The sequence below is a fragment of the Leptodactylus fuscus genome, chromosome 2, assembly GCF_031893055.1.
Source record: "Leptodactylus fuscus isolate aLepFus1 chromosome 2, aLepFus1.hap2, whole genome shotgun sequence".
Taxonomy (NCBI): domain Eukaryota; kingdom Metazoa; phylum Chordata; class Amphibia; order Anura; family Leptodactylidae; genus Leptodactylus; species Leptodactylus fuscus.
The window spans coordinates 62,019,388-62,038,208 of record NC_134266.1 but is presented as its reverse complement, the minus strand read 5'-3'; the positions used below and the strand labels follow the sequence as shown (position 1 = coordinate 62,038,208).

General features: G+C 43.7%; 1 protein-coding gene across 5 annotated transcripts in view; it reads right to left on the bottom strand.

Moving 5' to 3' along the window:
• Positions 1 to 18,821, bottom strand: part of RAP1GAP2 (RAP1 GTPase activating protein 2) — a 551,082-nt gene that overhangs the window by 14,264 nt on the left and 517,997 nt on the right. For all 5 annotated transcript variants that reach the window (XM_075263831.1, XM_075263830.1, XM_075263834.1 and 2 more), the window contains 5 exons: positions 17,285 to 17,356; positions 6,101 to 6,187; positions 5,517 to 5,651; positions 2,456 to 2,593; positions 284 to 396 (listed from right to left, as the gene is read on the bottom strand). In XM_075263831.1, coding sequence (XP_075119932.1) covers positions 284 to 396; positions 2,456 to 2,593; positions 5,517 to 5,651; positions 6,101 to 6,187; positions 17,285 to 17,356 — 545 coding nt within the window. The remainder of the gene's footprint in view (positions 1 to 283; positions 397 to 2,455; positions 2,594 to 5,516; positions 5,652 to 6,100; positions 6,188 to 17,284; positions 17,357 to 18,821) is intronic.

Genomic DNA, 18,821 nt, shown 5'->3' with positions numbered 1-18,821 from the left:
GAAGCAACAAGAACCTTTTATACTTTGTTAAAGTTATCCTGTTCAAAGATACAGTGAGATATAACATTAATAAATGTCAAAGAAAAGAGCAAAACGGAGGTTACACAAAGGATCAGACAGCTGGAGGAAGGAGATCAGTAGAAGGATGCTTCTGTACAGGACCTGCACAAATCAGCTCCTTTTTTTATGCCCTTTGCAGTTGATCTTATATAGTCTGTGTTGGTTGCAGTCAGTTCACACTGGTTTATACTAATACGTTTCAATAATGCTGGAAAAACTTTACCTTCGAGTCCGACTTTCAGACTGTGTTTCTGCTCCTGTGTGCAATCGAGGGAAGAGACCAGATCTCCGTTTTATTGGGCTCTTGGACTGTGTTTTTGTTACTACTGCGGGAGGCTGTGAAACACATTAACAATAATTATTTTTATTGCTACAGTATATAACATGAAAGATGAAGCAACTTTGCTAATAGCTTGGATTAAAGTACCATATAGTGTTGTGTATACAGCTTTTATGCAGACCTTTGTATATCTATAATAAAGACTATAAATTAACCCTTTATGCAGTCTGCTCTTACAGTCATATGTTACTACCTTTCCTTTGCATCAGGCTTTCAGTTAACCTAAGACACATTAGGAAAGAGGTAGATGGAAGAAGTAAAACAGGATCAGTACACAGTACTTCTTTGTAGTCTGTAACCATGGAGGCATAGAGACCTTCCAAACAATTGGTGATTTTTGTTTTTTCAATAGTTTTTCAATAGTCCACAAAACTAAATACAGATGATACTAACTACAATGTCATGGTCCAGAAATTGTTTGTGCTGGGGCGAGCTGTAGCTAGTAGAGATGAGCGAGTAGTACTCAATTGAGTAGGTATTCGATCGAATACTACAGTATTCGAAATACTCGTACTCGATCGAGTACCACTCGCAGTTTGATGCAGAATCAGCATTGCTTGGCCGAATGCTATACAGTCGAATGCTATACAGGCGGCCAATGAACGCTGGTTCTTCTCCTACCTTTAGAAGTCTTCTCCGTGCAGCTTCCCCGCCGCGTCTTCCGGCTCTGAATTCACTCTGCCAGGCATCAGGCCTGGGCAGAGCTGACTGCGCATGTCCGCTTGTAGTGCGGGCATGCGCAGTCGGCTCTGCCCAGGCCTGATGCCTGGCAGAGTGAATGAAGAGCCGGAAGATGCCGCGGGGACGCTGCAAGGAGAAGACTGCTCGGAGGATCCAGCCCGACCCTCACTCATGGACTTGGTAAGTATAATTTGATCAAACGTTGCCTACCCCTGAAACGAGCATTTCCCCCCCCCCCCCCATAGACTATAATAGGGTTCGATATTCGATTCGAGTACTCGAATATTGAGGGATACTCGAAACGAACATCGAACCTCGGACATTTTACTGTTCGCTCATCTCTAGTAGCTAGTGTTTCCTCTAAACCCTGTGGTCTGGAAGAGAATAAGTTAAAACAACATTCTAAGGCTGGAATCACAAGTGCAGCTTTTTGTGCAGTTTGTGGTGCAATTTTTTTAAAGAAATTTTTTACTTCTATTCCCTTTTTTTCCTGGCTTTGGCTCACAGACTACACAAAAAAACTAAATATGTATTTCTAGCCTAAATAAGGTTACTAAGACCATCAGCTGTTGGATCTGTCAGTAGGGTATGTATAAGTGTATAGCTTAGAAGAAACAGTGCTTGTAGCCTGCAGGAGATAGGTATAACATGTACAATAGATTTACAGCATATTCAGGGAAGCTGTATACGGTTTTGGGGAACCTCACTTTATCAGACACCCTACCCCATTGTTAGGGACACCAAGGGTTTCCCTGAATAGACTATGCTGTAGAGTTACAAATTGATTTCTATTCAGATCTTAAGAGAAAAACATCTTGCACACACAACTGGTGGTGTATCAAGTGAGTTCTGTTTATTGTATCAATATGTCCAATTTTTATAGTGCTTTCCTGGGAAAGAGTCTAGACCTACAAGATTAATAGGTGTAGGTTTTATCTACAGAAAAAGATAAGAATAATACACAGGACACAGATGTGTCTTCTCACAGTGAGGCCTCCGAGATAAGAATGTCCATGTCTACATCCATTCATATACACAGCGTGACCTCACCGTGTAGCAAATATATATAATTGATAATTGCATATATATATATATATATATATATATATATATATATATATATATATATTAGAATACAAAATTGATGAGAGATACAAACTGGAGGACTACTCATGGAGGATTATCTCTAACACCATAGACTTCTGCCGTTATCCACTGTGGACTTTCACTAGTTTAATGTATAACTTAAAATAAAAGAACAACCAAGGCCAAAATGTTACGTCAATAAATACAGTGTCCTGCTGGTGCGACGTACTGATCATATAAGGAGAATATACCCTTTAGAAGCCATCAGTAAATCTTCCCAATGCTTACAGAGAATGTGGTTTTGGTGATTTCGGCAGTTGTGTGCACAATGCCTCCGCTCAGGCTCCCTGTAATGCCCCCACTCTGATGCTTTTTCTGACTTCCCACCATAGTTTCCATGGAATGACTGCGCACCCGGATCGCTCTCTTAGACAAAGAAAAGACAAAGGAAAACAAATATATTTTATTATGTGCTGGCCATAAAGCCCCAGCAGAATGTTTGCTATCAGATAAGCGGCATTGTTTGCGGCATGAAGATTAATCCTTACATATATTACCAGCTGAACTTGCCCTTGTTCTCAAACATACGTTCATCTGACACATTTATGTCCCTGGCTGGTGTTGAAAAGATGTGTTATCTCTTTTATTTTTCATGGTAACACTAGCAGCCATATTTTCCACACATAATGTCTGTGGCCTTTTAAGATGTTACATAGTTGCATACTGTAATAAGGTTCTGGAGAGAATGTCACACGTTATGGTCACGACTGTACTGGTATTAGGTAGACTTATAGGCAATGCAAATAAGAAGAAATAAGAAGATTTAATAAGAAGAAATACTTCCTAAAGGTCAGTATGCTTTTTATAGGTAGATTTTGTCAGAAATCTCTTGGTCATTCGCCCAGAATATAATCGATGCTGAACATAGTCGGTGTCTCCTGTAAGGGGAGTTTGTCAGCAGAAACATGAGTTATAAACTAAACATTTGGGGGCAGATTTATCAAGCCCCTGCATCACTTTTGTGGTGTAAAAAGGTTGCAAACCTCCTTCTCCACTTTCCAAAAAAGGGGGCATGACAAGAGCATACTGTGGACGGGCCTATCCTGGTCTACCATTCTTAACTTCAAGCCACAACTACATCTTGGGTGATGATGTCCCTGCACGGAGATGCAAACATGGCCTTCTAGGCCACAGACCTAAACTGGTTTGCAGTTGGAAGATGAAGGGGTGACAGCAACTCTGGCTCCAGACCTATGCACCAAGTATGTCAGGCTATGGGGGCCCCGCTTTTAGTTTTACCCAGGGCCACGCTTTGTCTAAAACCGGCCCTGCTCTTGTGATCCTGTTAGGGCCCCTTCACACGGCGTATACGCTCACTGCTTTGGAGCGTGTAAACGTTCCGTAGCAGCGGCGTCTAAAGCACTTCCCATTGTTTTCTATGGGAGCCGGCAGACGCGCGCTCCCCATAGAAATGAATGGAAAAAGCAGCCCATTCATTTCTATGGCGAGCGCGCGTATGCCGGCTCCCATAGAAATCAATGCGATCTGCTTTTAGACGCTCCAAAGCAGTGAGCGTATACGCCGTGTGAAGGGGCCCTAAGAAAGTCAGAGAATAAAAAAAAGAAGGCCACACATGTTTGGGCACTCCTAATGTTTCTACATGGAATATACATAAATTGGATGTTTCCATATGAAACAGGAAAACAATGGCTCGCTAATAGGTAACAAGGGCCGTGGGACTCCTGTTTTGATGGAACCCGAACTGATCAAATATATCAAATATTTATTACATATTCTATGATATATAATAAGATTGTAATGTGTGCAGTGCCCATAGCTCCACCACTGATGCATATTGCAGAGTCACACAAAGCAATGGTGTACATGATACAGCTGTGTATATATTCAATTATTCACATTACTTATTAGCAAAGCTAAGGGCACATTTTTGTAGTTTAGTGAACAACATATTGAGACTTAACACCCTATTTGTCACAAATGAGAATGTAATTGGAAGTGGCCTTGCAAGGCGGACTGCAATCCCAAGCAATTATAGAGCATCTAGTATGTTATTACAAGTCAAACACCTCAGCAGACGGCCATGCCAGCCATTATCTTCCAAAGTGGCACAACTACCAGGGGTATAATGCAGATCAAACCCAGAGCCGGCGTCTTGATGTAGAAATGTTGCTAGAATCAGAGTGCTACTCCTTAATTAACCATTCCACAGCTGCTTGTATCCACTCTGAATGGCACTTCTGGCAGCCATCCCGGCATTCGTACATGCCATCTGGTCATGAGATGCCAATTACACAAAGTACTATATATATGTATGTGCATGTTTAATGGCAAATATTTCTTAGTTTTAGGAACTGCTCCATTTTGTAAGAAAATCCTGTGTTCATCTAACAAACTTTAAAAGGTAACTGGAAATGAATCAAATAATAGATTGCTGCCATTGGTTTATGTTCTACCTATAGCATTTAAAGGGGTTGTTCAGGCCAATATACAGTACTGTGCAAAAAGTTTTAGGCAGGTCTGGAACAAATTCTGCAAAGTGATTCTAGGTTCACACATGTGCTTGGGTTTCTATTTGTTGGGGACTGAAAAACGGACACCCAATCCACTTGCAAAGTGGTTACGAAAGGAATTTAATCGAGTCCGCCGGGCTACCGCCCGGTTTCTATCCAAAAAATGCTGAGAATAAAAAGTCCTGCTTGCAAGGCTTTTCTGTCCAAATTTTTCAAGGAGAGTGGGGAACGGAATCCTTGAGCGCAGATGTGAACCCAGCCTAAGAATGCTTTCAGCAATAGAAGTGTTAATAGTTTATTGTTGTCAATTACCAAAATTAAGGGAACGCACTAAAGAGAAATCTAAATCACATCAATATCTGGTGTGATCACCTTTTGGAGGAAGAGTTGTGGAAGTGATGATATAGCCGCACAGGATCTCAATATCATGCAGTCTGTCTAGGATTACATGAAGAAATAGAAGGACTTGAGCAAGACTACACCCTACAGCATACAAAAGATCTGTGCTTAGTTCTCAAACACAAGAATTGATGCTGTTCTGAAGGAAAGGGCGGTCATGCCAAATATTGATTTAATTTGGATTTTTTATTTTTGTTGTTAATTGACAGAAATAAATGTAGAATTTTTTTTGTCACCTAATACATTTGCACAGTACTAGACAGATAGCTAGATAGATAGATAGATAGATAGATAGATAGATAGATAGAATACACACACACACACACATATATTAATGTACATGAGGTTCACCGCTTTCCACAAACCCCTTAATGTAAGAACGGGTGGGTTATTATACAGGCGTACATCTCAGCACTTACTTTGAAAGACTCCAAGAAACCCCCATGAGCGCCATTTTCAAGCTTGTCTTCTTCTGGACCTAAGCCAAGCATAGCCTGGGTGTGCACATGAAGGTCATCATGAAGATTATCCAAAAGAGCAGCTCTTGTCCGGTCCTAGGTCAAACAAGATGGACAAACTCTTTTTACTTATTACTATAACATGTAGTAGTAGTATTAGGGACTGTTCACATGGAGGCATTTGGAGCTGATTTTGAGGTGGATAGTTTTCAATGGGAGACTGTGAGGGTTGCCTCAATTTTTAGGATGCTAAAAAAAAGGATGGTCCTGCTTGATGTCCCCCTGGACTCTGTGACTGACTCAGCTGCAGAATCCGCAGGCTCACCCTGATCAGCCCTATCGTATCAGAGGCTAATTGGTGAGCAAACCCACAGCGGAAAGCTGAAGCTCTACATTGGCTTTCCTCTACAGGGTTGGAAATTGGAGAGGAATCTGATGCAGAAGACCTCCTTAAATTCTACTCCAAATTCCTCCATGTGAACCAGCCCTTATGGAACATAATGAAGACTTTAACCATTCCATGTTCATGTGTGGTGTTCTCTTACCTCAAGCTTAGCAAACTTGTCAGATTTGCAGCAGGCATGCTCAGCATTAATGAGTTTGGTCAGTAAAAATTCACGGAACTCAGCATTCTGGAAAGATAGAAAATCCAACTAACTCATCCATATCATGAATTAGGAATACAGACTTATTAATGATCCATCCAATTGACAATATTGGACATATTAGATGCAGTTGTATAAAACGTTTATATATTATAAGCTTTAATAGAACAGTGATTTTTGGTTATGTGCCAGCCATGTTAAAATCATGCAACCATTTACAAATTACATATATCTTGTCCATCCAAACCCCCTAGAGCTGATCATCTAAAGTGTGCGGTGGCCTTCTGACTTTCCCCTAATGCCATGTGTCGAGAAAGACAAGAACTGGGCGCCTGAAGTTCAACATGGCCGATTCTTTTGTTCTGGGGAGATAAGTCACTGCCATTGGCGATAGGCAACTCCCCATTGTTATGGCGCCTCCTGTTTTGCTTTTAATCGTTCTCTGAACATCCAACTGATCTATGAGGTGCCTGTGTACTGACTCTAATCTAACGGCTTACACCGGCTATGGGCAATCGGTATTGGGTAGAGATGAGCGAACACTAAAATGTTCGAGGTTCGAAATTCGATTCGAACAGCCGCTCAATGTTCGTGTGTTCGAACGGGTTTCGAACCCCATTATAGTCTATGGGGAACAGATACTCGTTAAGGGGGAAACCCAAATCCGTGTCTGGAGGGTCACCAAGTCCACTATGACACCCCAGGAAATGATGCCAACACCTCTGGAATGACACTGGGACAGCAGGGGAAGCATGTCTGGGGGCATCTAACACACCAAAGACCCTCTATTACCCCAACATCACTGCCTAACAACTACATACTTTCCACATTCAAAAAAACCTCTATCAAAGTGGGAAAATACCTGGAAACCTTCTTTACTCCCCAAATGGATGGACACAAACCCCAATTTAAGCTCAACAAACAGTAACAACCACCCCTTTAAATCACGTTCCCCATGACAACCACAAATGGAATAGGCAATGGGAATTCCAAAAGCCCTCACCCTTAACTGTCATTTTGAGTGTGTGTGTGTGTGATGTGGTAAGACCTTCCAAAATTCACTTTTCTAGCCCTTAACATGAGCCCTTCCAAACAAAGTTACAGGACCTTAAGCTGAGCTACCAGCAGAGATTGAGGCCCTTGGCATGAGTAGAGCCTTGCACCAGCAGTGTTTTTGGCACTTAGGGTGAGTTGAGCCTTGTACCAGCGTGTGTCCCTTAACATCAGGCGGGCCCTAAGTTCTGCGCTTTGCACAAAAGTTCCACATTAACTAGACTGAATGGTACAAAGATTAGTAGGCCCGAGAACCAGGAACAGGTCTTGCAATGGCTGTCGGATAACGCTTAAAGCACATTGTCCACCAGCCAGTCAGCCTCTACCTCCTCTTACCCAACAGTCTTGTCCTCCTTCCACCCAAAATTCCCAATCTTCCCAGAACAATAACCCCAACTGTCCCTGCTCCCCAGAGCTGTTCTCCCTTCCTTTGACTGTACCGCAACCTGCCCCTCCATTTCGCGATTCCACGGACCTAACAGACGAGTATCTGTGTCCAGATGCTCAAACACTAGAGTCTCCTCCATCTCCCGTCGATTTGGTGGCGGATGACCAGCAACCCACCCTCATCGACGACGATGAGACGCAGTTGCTTTCAGGGCAGCCAGTTGACATGCGCATTGTGCAGGAGGAGGAGGCGAGACAAGAGTTGGAAGAGGAGGGGGTGGACGACGAGGACACCGACCCCACCTGGACAAGGCGGATGTCAAGCTGGGAAAGTAGTGTGGATGTTGAGGCAGGTGCAGCACCAAAAAGGGTAGCTAGAGGCAGAGACATGTCCAGAGGCAGAGGTCAGCTGCTTTGCCGAAGCCAGGCCAGACCTGGAATGTCCGAAGATGTTCCCTTTTGTACCCAGTCCAGAAAAACTCCCCCATCGAGGGCACGTTTCTTGAAGGTGTAGAGTTTTTTCAAGGAATGCGCCGAGGACAGATATAGTGTCGTCTACACAATTTGCCTCTCGAAATCGAGTAGGGGCCCTGAGAAGAGCAACCTGTCCACCACTTCAATGCACCGTCATTTGGAATCCAAGCAATGGAATCAGTGGCAGGCAGCAACGGCAGGACAAACGTCGCCCGCCGTTCATGCCACTGCCTCTGCTCACAGTGCTGGCGATGCACTCCAGAGGACGAGCCAGGACATCACTTCATCTGCCTCCGCCACTTTGTTGACTTCTCCCTCATCCTCCCCTGTTTCTGTCTTATCTCCTTCTCCTGCACCATCAAAGGCACCATCAGGCGCTTCTTTACAACAACCCACCATCTCTCAGACATTGGAGCGCCGGCAGAAATACACCGCTAACCACCCACCCACGCATGCCTAGAACGCCAACATCGCTAAACTGCTGGCCCAGGAGAGGTTGGCGTTCCGGCTTGTTGAAACTCCCGCCTTCCCGGACCTGATGGCAACTGTGGCACCTCACTATGCCGTCCCTAGCCGTCTCAACTTCTCCCGATGTGGCGTCCCCGCCTTGCACCAGCACGTGTCACTCAACATCAGGTGGGCCCTTAGTTCCGTGCTTTGCTGCAAGGTCCACTTGACCACCGACACTTGGACAAGCGCCTGTGGTCAGGGATGCTGCTTATCTTTAAGGACAGGCAGGGTGAATGTGGTGGAGTCTGGTCCCGGGGTGCAAACTGAGGTACCCTATCTCCTCTCCCAGGCCAAAATTCATGGCAGGAGTAGACTGAAACCCTACGACGCTGCAACCTCCACCACAGCTACTAGCGGCAAACGCTAAAACACTGGTGTGGGGAGATGTCAGCAGGCGTCAGCAGGCGGTGCTGAAGCCATCAGCTATCAGTCTATCATCAGCTTGGGGGACAGACAGCACAGTGCCTCCGAGGTCAGGGATGCCATCCTGGCTGAGATGGCATTTTTTTTTCCCTGCTACACCTGGGGCCTGGCATTTTTGCGCCTGTGATAATGGCTGGAACCTGGTAGCAGATCTGGAGCTTGCCAGACTCAAACACGGTCCACACATGGCCCACGTTTTCCAACTTGTTGGTGCCATGTTTCTTTGAAACCTACACCATTGTGCCTGATATACAGGTCAAAGTGGGGCCATTTTCGTGAGAACTAGCCTCTGCTAGGCAGAAAACATTCAGAGCACACTCCTCTCATCTTCGCACCGTTGGCTGGCGGAGGAAGACGAGGGGGTTGGAGTGGCATCTGATGTCCCTGTCCCATACGAGGCTAGAGGGTGCACTTCAGTGCATCCAGTGGCGTAACTACCACCATCGCAGCGGTAGCAGCTGCCACAGGGCCCGGGACATTAGGGGCCCGGTGACAGCTGCTATCATTATTTTCGGAGGTCTTTTCGGACCCCCGAGTATAATGATCGGGGCCCCCTGTTGGTGGAATACTTTCCACCAACAGGGGGCCCCGAAGCTGCAGCAATGGCTGAGACAGGAGCTGCAGCTCTGGCTCCTGTCAGCGCTTCAGGAAGATCTCCCTCTCTCCCCCCTCCCTTTCTCTGCTGTCCTCTGCCCACCAATGAGAGGAGGAGGCGGGGCTTATCCCTGCCGTCCTGCACAGAAGAGAAGAGGAAGAAGCTGCTCCAGGAAAATGAAACTGAAGCTACACAGGTACGTACTGGGGTTACTATACTTATTACTATCAGGCATTTGGGGGGATTACTTGTGTTTTAGTAACTCCATGTGCCTCATAGTAATAGCAGTTAACCCTATCATCTCCCTCACATTAACCCCTGTTTGCCTCACCATAAGAGTTACTGATATGTGAGACATTTGGGGGTAATAGTAATGAAGATACTTTATTATTACCTCCATGTCTCTCACATATCAGTAACTCTTATGTGAGGTACACAAGGCTTAATGTGAGGGACATGATAAGGTTAACTGTTATTAATATGAGGCACATGGAGTTACTAAATTGTAATGCACATGACCAGATTTTTTTTTATCCAAAATTTGTCCTGGTATAGCAGTCAGCGGTGACAGTATTTAGTCCTGTAGGGGCCACTAAGGGACATAATACTGTGTGCAGGGGCCACTAAGGGATATAATACTGTGTGCAGGGGCCAGTATGGGACATAATACTGTGTGCAGGGGCCAGTATGGGACATAATACTGTGTGCAGGGGCCACTATTGGGTATAATACTGTGTGCAGGGGCCACTATTGGGTATAATACTGTGTGCAGGGGCCACTATGGGACATAATACTGTGTGCAGGGGCCACTATTGGGTATAATACTGTGTGCAGGGGCCACTATGGGACATAATAGAGCGCGCAGGAATGCGTAGGAGGGACTCGGTCGAGATCTTCGGTGTCGGGGGGCCCCATGTCAAAAGTTCGCCACGGGGCCCCGCCATTCCTAGTTACGCCACTGAGTGCATCCCATTGCTTCACCACAAATGGTGTGAAGGGGAGTGGAAAATGGAGGAAATGGAGAGTGACCCTTACAGTTGGGGCTAGCAAAGGCATGCCAAGTAACACACTGGCACACATGGCTGACTTCATCTTGGGTTGCTTTTCAACACATATTTCACATCATGAAGAACAAATAATACTGGATTTTTACAAGCCTCGAAACCCGGTCTAGGTCTAATGTCTGTTCCTTTCTTATATTAGGGGAGAGGGAAAAAAAAATACTTCAGTGATACGTTTAGCGTACATAGACTGACTATTAATGTGTATCCCACTTAGTGTTGTTAGGGTTACACACCGTCACAACCTGGCTAAAGCTTCTATAGCTGTTAATAAAGTCAACATAACTTTACAGTATCCAAAAAGACAGCTGGTACCGACAGAGAGCAAGACAAATGTCAACCAAAGCTGTGAGCTCTGAACACCCACAGTGACTTTGGCGTCATCATCATTATAAGGGAGCGGGTGGTAATAAATAACTTGGCAGTGCCTAAAACCCAAAAAGCTTATACAACTATATTTACATTAAGATACACAAATGACACTTTTCAGTAGCATGTCATGAGACAAGCTGATAAGCTCTTCCTTTGTGCAGTGCTATTTGAAAGTTAAACGCTGCCTTTATTTTAATTCTGGAGAAGGTGCAGACATTAGATTTAGAACATGTTGTCTTCATTGTCCAAATCCTCTATATAGGTAACGTGTTTTTCGGGCCGAGCTGTCTGGGAACGAGCTGGTGCAGCACTGACAACCTGGGTGAATATGGCAAGAGCCTGAGATGTAGGGTGAATGAATCCCCAATATATTCTTTGAATTCCCAGTGAGACAATGGCACTGTATAGCAGTAGCAAAAATTGTGGGTGCACGTAACCACAATATATTCTTTGAATTCCCAGTGAGACAATAGCACTGTATAGCAGTAGCAAAAATTGTGGGTGCACGTAACCCCCATATATTCTTTGAATTCCCAGTGAGACAATGGCACTATATACCAGTAGCAAAAATTGTGGGTGCACGTAACCCCAATATATTCTTTGAATTCCCAGTGAGGCAATGGCACTGTATAGCAGTAGCAAAAATTGTGGGTGCACGTAACCCCAATATATTCTTTGAATTCCCAGTGAGACAATGGCACTATATACCAGTAGCAAAAATTGTGGGTGCACGTAACCCCAATATATTCTTTGAATTACCAGTCAGAAACTGGCACTATATAGCAGTAGCAAAAATTGTGGGTGCACATAACCCCAATATATTCTTTGAATTCCCAGTCAGACAATGGCACTATATACCAGTAGCAAGAAATGAGGGTATTTGTAACCCCAATATATTCTTTGAATTCCCAGTCAGACAATGGCACTATATACCAGTAGCAAAAATTGTGGGTGCACGTAACCCCAATATATTCTTTGAATTCCCAGTGAGACAATGGCACTATATAGCAGTAGCAAAAATTGTGGGTGCACGTAACCCCCATATATTCTTTGAATTCCCAGTCAGAAACTGGCACTATATACCAGTAGCAAAAATTGTGGGTGCACATAACCCCAATATATTCTTTAAATTCCCAGTGAGACAATGGCACTGTATAGCAGTAGCAAAAATTGTGGGTGCACGTAACCCCCATATATTCTTTGAATTCCCAGTCAGAAACTGGCACTATATACCAGTAGCAAAAATTGTGGGTGCACGTAACCCCCATATATTCTTTGAATTCCCAGTCAGAAACTGGCACTGTATAGCAGTAGCAAAAATTGTGGGTGCACGTAACCCCCATATATTCTTTGAATTCCCAGTGAGACAATGGCACTATATACCAGTAGCAAAAATTGTGGGTGCACGTAACCCCAATATATTCTTTGAATTCCCAGTCAGACAATGGCACTATATACCAGTAGCAAAAATTGTGGGTGTATATAGCCCCAATTCTATTGCTAGGGAACTTGCAGGGTATTTCTGAGGTGAAGGTGGGGGGGCACACCGTTGGAACGGGGATTTGGGGTGTATATATGGGGTATACGGGAATACACTGTCAGTGTGTTCCATTCAGGATCCTGGGAAAGCTGGGTTGCGGCGATTGAGCCCGTCAGTGCCACGTTACACTGACAAGCTTCTTCCTGGAATTGAAGTTATATGTAACCCCCATATATTCTTTGAATTCCCAGTGAGACAATGGCACTATATAGCAGTAGCAAAAATTGTGGGTGCACGTAACCCCCATATATTCTTTGAATTCCCAGTCAGAAACTGGCACTATATACCAGTAACAAAAATTGTGGGTGCACGTAACCCCAATATATTCTTTGAATTACCAGTCAGAAACTGGCACTATATACCAGTAGCAAAAATTGTGGGTGCACGTAACCCCAATATATTCTTTGAATTCCCAGTCAGACAATGGCACTATATACCAGTAGCAAAAATTGTGGGTGCACATAACCCCCATATATTCTTTGAATTCCCAGTGAGACAATGGCACTATCTACCAGTAGCAAAAATTGTGGGTGCACGTAACCCCAATATATTCTTTGAATTCCCAGTGAGACAATGGCACTGTATAGCAGTAGCAAAAATTGTGGGTGCACGTAACCCCCATATATTCTTTGAATTCCCAGTGAGACAATAGCACTATATACCAGTAGCAAAAATTGTGGGTGCACGTAACCCCAATATATTCTTTGAATTCCCAGTCAGACAATGGCACTATATACCAGTAGCAAAAATTGTGGGTGCACATAACCCCCATATATTCTTTGAATTCCCAGTGAGACAATGGCACTATCTACCAGTAGCAAAAATTGTGGGTGCACGTAACCCCAATATATTCTTTGAATTCCCAGTGAGACAACGGCACTGTATACCAGTAGCAAAAATTGTAGGTGCACGTAACCCCAATATATTCTTTGAATTCCCAGTCAGACAATGGCACTATATACCAGTAGCAAAAATTGTGGGTGCACATAACCCCCATATATTCTTTGAATTCCCAGTGAGACAATGGCACTATCTACCAGTAGCAAAAATTGTGGGTGCACGTAACCCCAATATATTCTTTGAATTCCCAGTGAGACAATGGCACTGTATAGCAGTAGCAAAAATTGTGGGTGCACGTAACCCCCATATATTCTTTGAATTCCCAGTGAGACAATAGCACTATATACCAGTAGCAAAAATTGTGGGTGCACGTAACCCCAATATATTCTTTGAATTCCCAGTCAGACAATGGCACTATATACCAGTAGCAAAAATTGTGGGTGCACATAACCCCCATATATTCTTTGAATTCCCAGTGAGACAATGGCACTATCTACCAGTAGCAAAAATTGTGGGTGCACGTAACCCCAATATATTCTTTGAATTCCCAGTGAGACAACGGCACTGTATACCAGTAGCAAAAATTGTAGGTGCACGTAACCCCAATATATTCTTTGAATTCCCAGTCAGACAATGGCACTATATACCAGTAGCAAAAATTGTGGGTGTATATAGCCCCAATTCTATTGCTAGGGGACTTGCAGGGTATTTCTGAGGTGAAGGTGGGGGGGCACACCGTTGGAACGGGGATTTGGGGTGTATATATGGGGTATACGGGAATACACTGTCAGTGTATTCCTTTCAGGATGCTGGGAAAGCTGGGTTGCGGCGATTGAGCCTGTCAGTGCCACGTTACACTGACAAGCTTCTCCCTGGAATTTAGCTCTTACAAGAGCTGTTGTGGTTGTCTTCTCCTTCCTATCCTAGCCTGTCCCTGCCTACCCAAAATCTAAGCCCTAGCTAGCTGGACGGAAACCTCCGTCCTCGGTGAATTGCAAGCTCAGAATGACGCGAAGCTGGGCGTCGCTGTTCTTTTAAATTAGAGGTCACATGTTTTCGGCAGCCAATGGGTTTTGCCTACTTTTTTCAACGTCACCGGTGTCGTAGTTCCTGTCCCACCTACCCTGCGCTGTTATTGGAGCAAAAAAGGCGCCAGGGAAGGTGGGAGGGGAATCGAGTAATGGCGCACTTTACCACGCGGTGTTCGATTCGATTCGAACATGCCGAACAGCCTAATATCCGATCGAACATGAGTTCGATAGAACACTGTTCGCTCATCTCTAGTATTGGGCATTTGGACTAGTTTACTGTACTGTATGACCTTCAGCACACCCGCATATTTGTTGGATGTTCCTTTAAAAGGAATCAAAGAAAAACCTGAAGACAGAGGTGATTTTTTAAACGTTTTTCCAACTGAAAGCTGTTTTCTGAAAAATATAAAATTGTTTTAATATTTTGTGTTTAATATTTAATTGTTTAAATATTTAATTTAATATTAAAATGTTACATTCCTTTTGGGTTGCTTTAGATAAGTATAGTAAAGATTACAAATTATTATATTTCTATATCTCTCAAGTAATATTCTGTATAACTATGTAGTTTAAGATGTCACTTACACCCTATGTTGTATCCGTTCCTTCACAACTGGAAGCTTTCCGTCTCTATGTAGATATCGCAATCATTATCTATTTTTGTAAATTTATGATATGACTATTCCCCACACTTTGAGAATTTTGAGGGAATAGTAATATCTTTGCGGGACAAAGGTAAGGACTACTCTGATTTTATGGGTGTAACTTTTCTCACCTTTACTTTTAAGAGAGCAGGGGCCCACTGCTACAAAACCGCAGGACTGGCGAGATCCATAACGTGAATCAGGTTGCTCAGCATCATTTACATTTGTAAGGTACTTTGCCCTTTAAAGCTGTGCCAGCTCAGTACAGTATTGAGACATGACTCAGGTACAGTTCTGTCCATTACCAGCACAACGTGATCCTAATAAGGAATTTTGCAGTACATACTCTACCAGCAGGGCTCAGTGGTAAGAAATCAGAAAGTGCGAGACATAATGAACTCATTTGGTATTCAGATTTCCTTGCATCTCTTTCATCTTTATGCGACCAGCAGGGACTCACAGGCTTGCTAGCTGACATGCTGACGCATTTTATGACAGCTTAGGGAGAATCATGACTAATATTTTGACTGCCAAAAGCTGGCACTCATTTTCTTTCCAAATGATGGCCTGCTCCCTGCTGTGTATAGAGGAATGGTCTGCGAGGAGAAATTTGTTAATTTTACTGAGTCATGCCCTGCTTGGCTCCCTGAGTCACTATTAGGTGACTTTCGGCTGCCGGTGGCAGGTGTCTGTCCTGGAAAGTGTTACAGGAGTGAATGCACATCTGGGAGGGAAAGGAACACTTTTCCAAGTGTCTCACTGTGCAAATGTACAGAACTAGGTGATCACGTCTGCTTCTTGTGTGGTCCCGCAGATTGTATAACCCATCCCTGCTGCTCAGTACAGTCTTATCATTAAACTGGAGGGTACTGCATAAAACCAGAGACTGAAACTTTTAGAAACTTAAAATGTACCTCCAATAAGTAAATAAATAGTACAAGTGACTATAAGAAACTTTGTAATATAGCTTAGTTACTTAGTTACTGATGCTACTCTGTAAGTGTGGGAAAACTCTTTTAACACTGAGGTAATAAATCAAATATCAGCCTTCTCCTCCTCCCCCTTCTCTCACCATAAGGCTCTATGTGTGAGCGGATACAGACTCTATGTAAACAAACAAGATTAAGTGAAGATATGGAGGAGGAAGCAGACTAATAAGTGGAGAAAGAAACAAGTTTTTGTACATTTCTTATACTCACGTGTGCTATTCATATATGAAAAGTGGTTTTATGCATGAAAGTACACTTTCAAAATTCAAGTCTAATGTCCAACAGTTCTGGGACACACAGAAAGACATCCAAAAGTCTCCTCAGCTTCCTGCATTCTACCTTGTGGGTGCAGATGATAAAACGCACACTATGGGTGCATGCACACTACGTAACGCCGGGCGTGTATGAGAGCCGTACACGCCGGCATTGCAGCAGGGCTGCCGAACACTTCCCATTCACTTCAATGGGAGCGCTCGTAAACGCCGCTGTTACGAGCGCTCCCATTGAAGTGAATGGGAAGTGTTCGGCAGTCTGCCGTAATGCCGGCGTGTACGGCTCTCATACACGCCCGGCGTTACGTAGTGTGCATGCACCCTACCAGTGACATGCATGCTACCTCTCAACCTCTCAAGATTCATTTCATGTTCAGGTTGGGCAACTCAGGTCCCTGATTTGCTTTGGGTCGAACAATTTTGGTATGAGCCGCACCTTAAATTGACTTAAAACATAGTGTAGAACACTCTGGCTCCATTCACATGGAGGAAAATGGTGAGGAATTTGGTGTGGAATTTCAGCGCTGAAAAAAAAAAATTCCACACCAAATTTCTCACCAGTTTCCTCCGTGTGAATGGACCCTTTGGGCTCCTAGGAACCTGTCTATTTAATATTTAGTTCTCCATTATATAATAAAGATTGTTTTATCTTATTTCATGTAAAACACCCTATATCCTAATAAAATGTTGAATGTTTGAAGCGAAGGCAGTTCTAATACAGGGTATAATGGGCTGGCAGAACACGCCAATTCTTCAATATGGCTGATTTACGATGGAGATTTTAGTTCACGTTGTTTTGCACATCTGGTGTTGTTGAATACAATGAATTTTACTGTACGACAAGAAGATTGTTTATGAGGATAACAATAGCTGTGAGTGCCCGGTGCTTCATGTCTCCTCCCCGCTGAGCAGGTATACATTTACATTTCTTACTTTTTGGAATACTGGTGGATTCGGTAGTGGGGGCCCAAAAGATGGGACATCTTCTCGTGCAGTCACTGAAACCTGGATAAGAGGAAAACAAAAATAAGGAATACAGATGCTATAAATACAGAAATACTAGTAACATATAGATTCTATAATGTGCAGATTTTAGAACTATACGTTTCAATGGCTACAAAAACACTACAGTATCTAATCTGCTCTCTAATCCAACACTTTATATCAGCTGTTGTAAACTTCTTATTAAGAATATAGGCTAATAATTTAGAAATTCCCCAAAAAATACATCCTTGCTGGTTCTTGCCTGTCACTTAAAGGGAGTCTGTCAGCAGGGTGAAGCATATTAAACCAACAGTCCCTTCTTTGTGTGACAGGGCCAGGGAGCTATTTGCCTGGCCCTATGTTTTCCCATCTGAACACACATATTTGAGCAATGTGGGACACAGCAATCTGTAGCAACAGTGCAGCCCTCAGTGGTCCAGACTGCTCATTTGAATATTGTGAAATAAATTGATATGGCTGCCATGGAGGCATTGGGAAAAAGTTGTTACATTCAGGTGAGTCTGACCTATCTGTTGATGATATACAGTCCATGGTCATGTGATGGACACACAGGTGCACAGCTCGTTACCAGGCAGATGTCTGATTACTGTGCTGTGACTGTAACGAGCTGTGCACCTGTGTGTACATCACACGACCATGGACTGTATATCACATGACCATGGACTGTACATCACACAACCATGGACTGTATATTAAATGACCAAGGACTGTACATCACACGACCATGGACTGTACATCACACGACCATGGACTGTACATCACACGACCATGGACTGTACATCACACGACCATGGACTGTACATCACACGACCATGGACTGTATATCACACGACCATGGACTGTACATCACACGACCATGGACTGTACATCACACGACCATGGACTGTATATCACACGACCATGGAGTGTACATCACACGACCATGGACTGTACATCACACGACCATGGACTGTACATCACACGACCATGGACTGTACATCACACGACCATGGACTGTACATCACACGACCATGGACTGTACATAACACGACCATGGACTGTATATCACACGACCATGGACTGTACATCACACGACCATGGACTGTACATCACACGACCATGGACTGTATATCACACGACCATGGACTGTACATCACACGACCATGGACTGTACATCACACGACCATGGAGTGTACATCACACGACCATGGACTGTACATCACACGACCATGGACTGTATATCACACGACCATGGACTGTACATCACACGACCATGGACTGTACATCACACGACCATGGACTGTATATCACACGACCATGGACTGTACATCACACGACCATGGACTGTACATCACACGACCATGGACTGTATATCACATGACCATGTACTGCACATCATATGACCATGAATTGATTTTTATTCACTGTAAGTAAACAATGAATGACACAAGCAGAGAATGACATCAACTTCTCATCATACAAACTA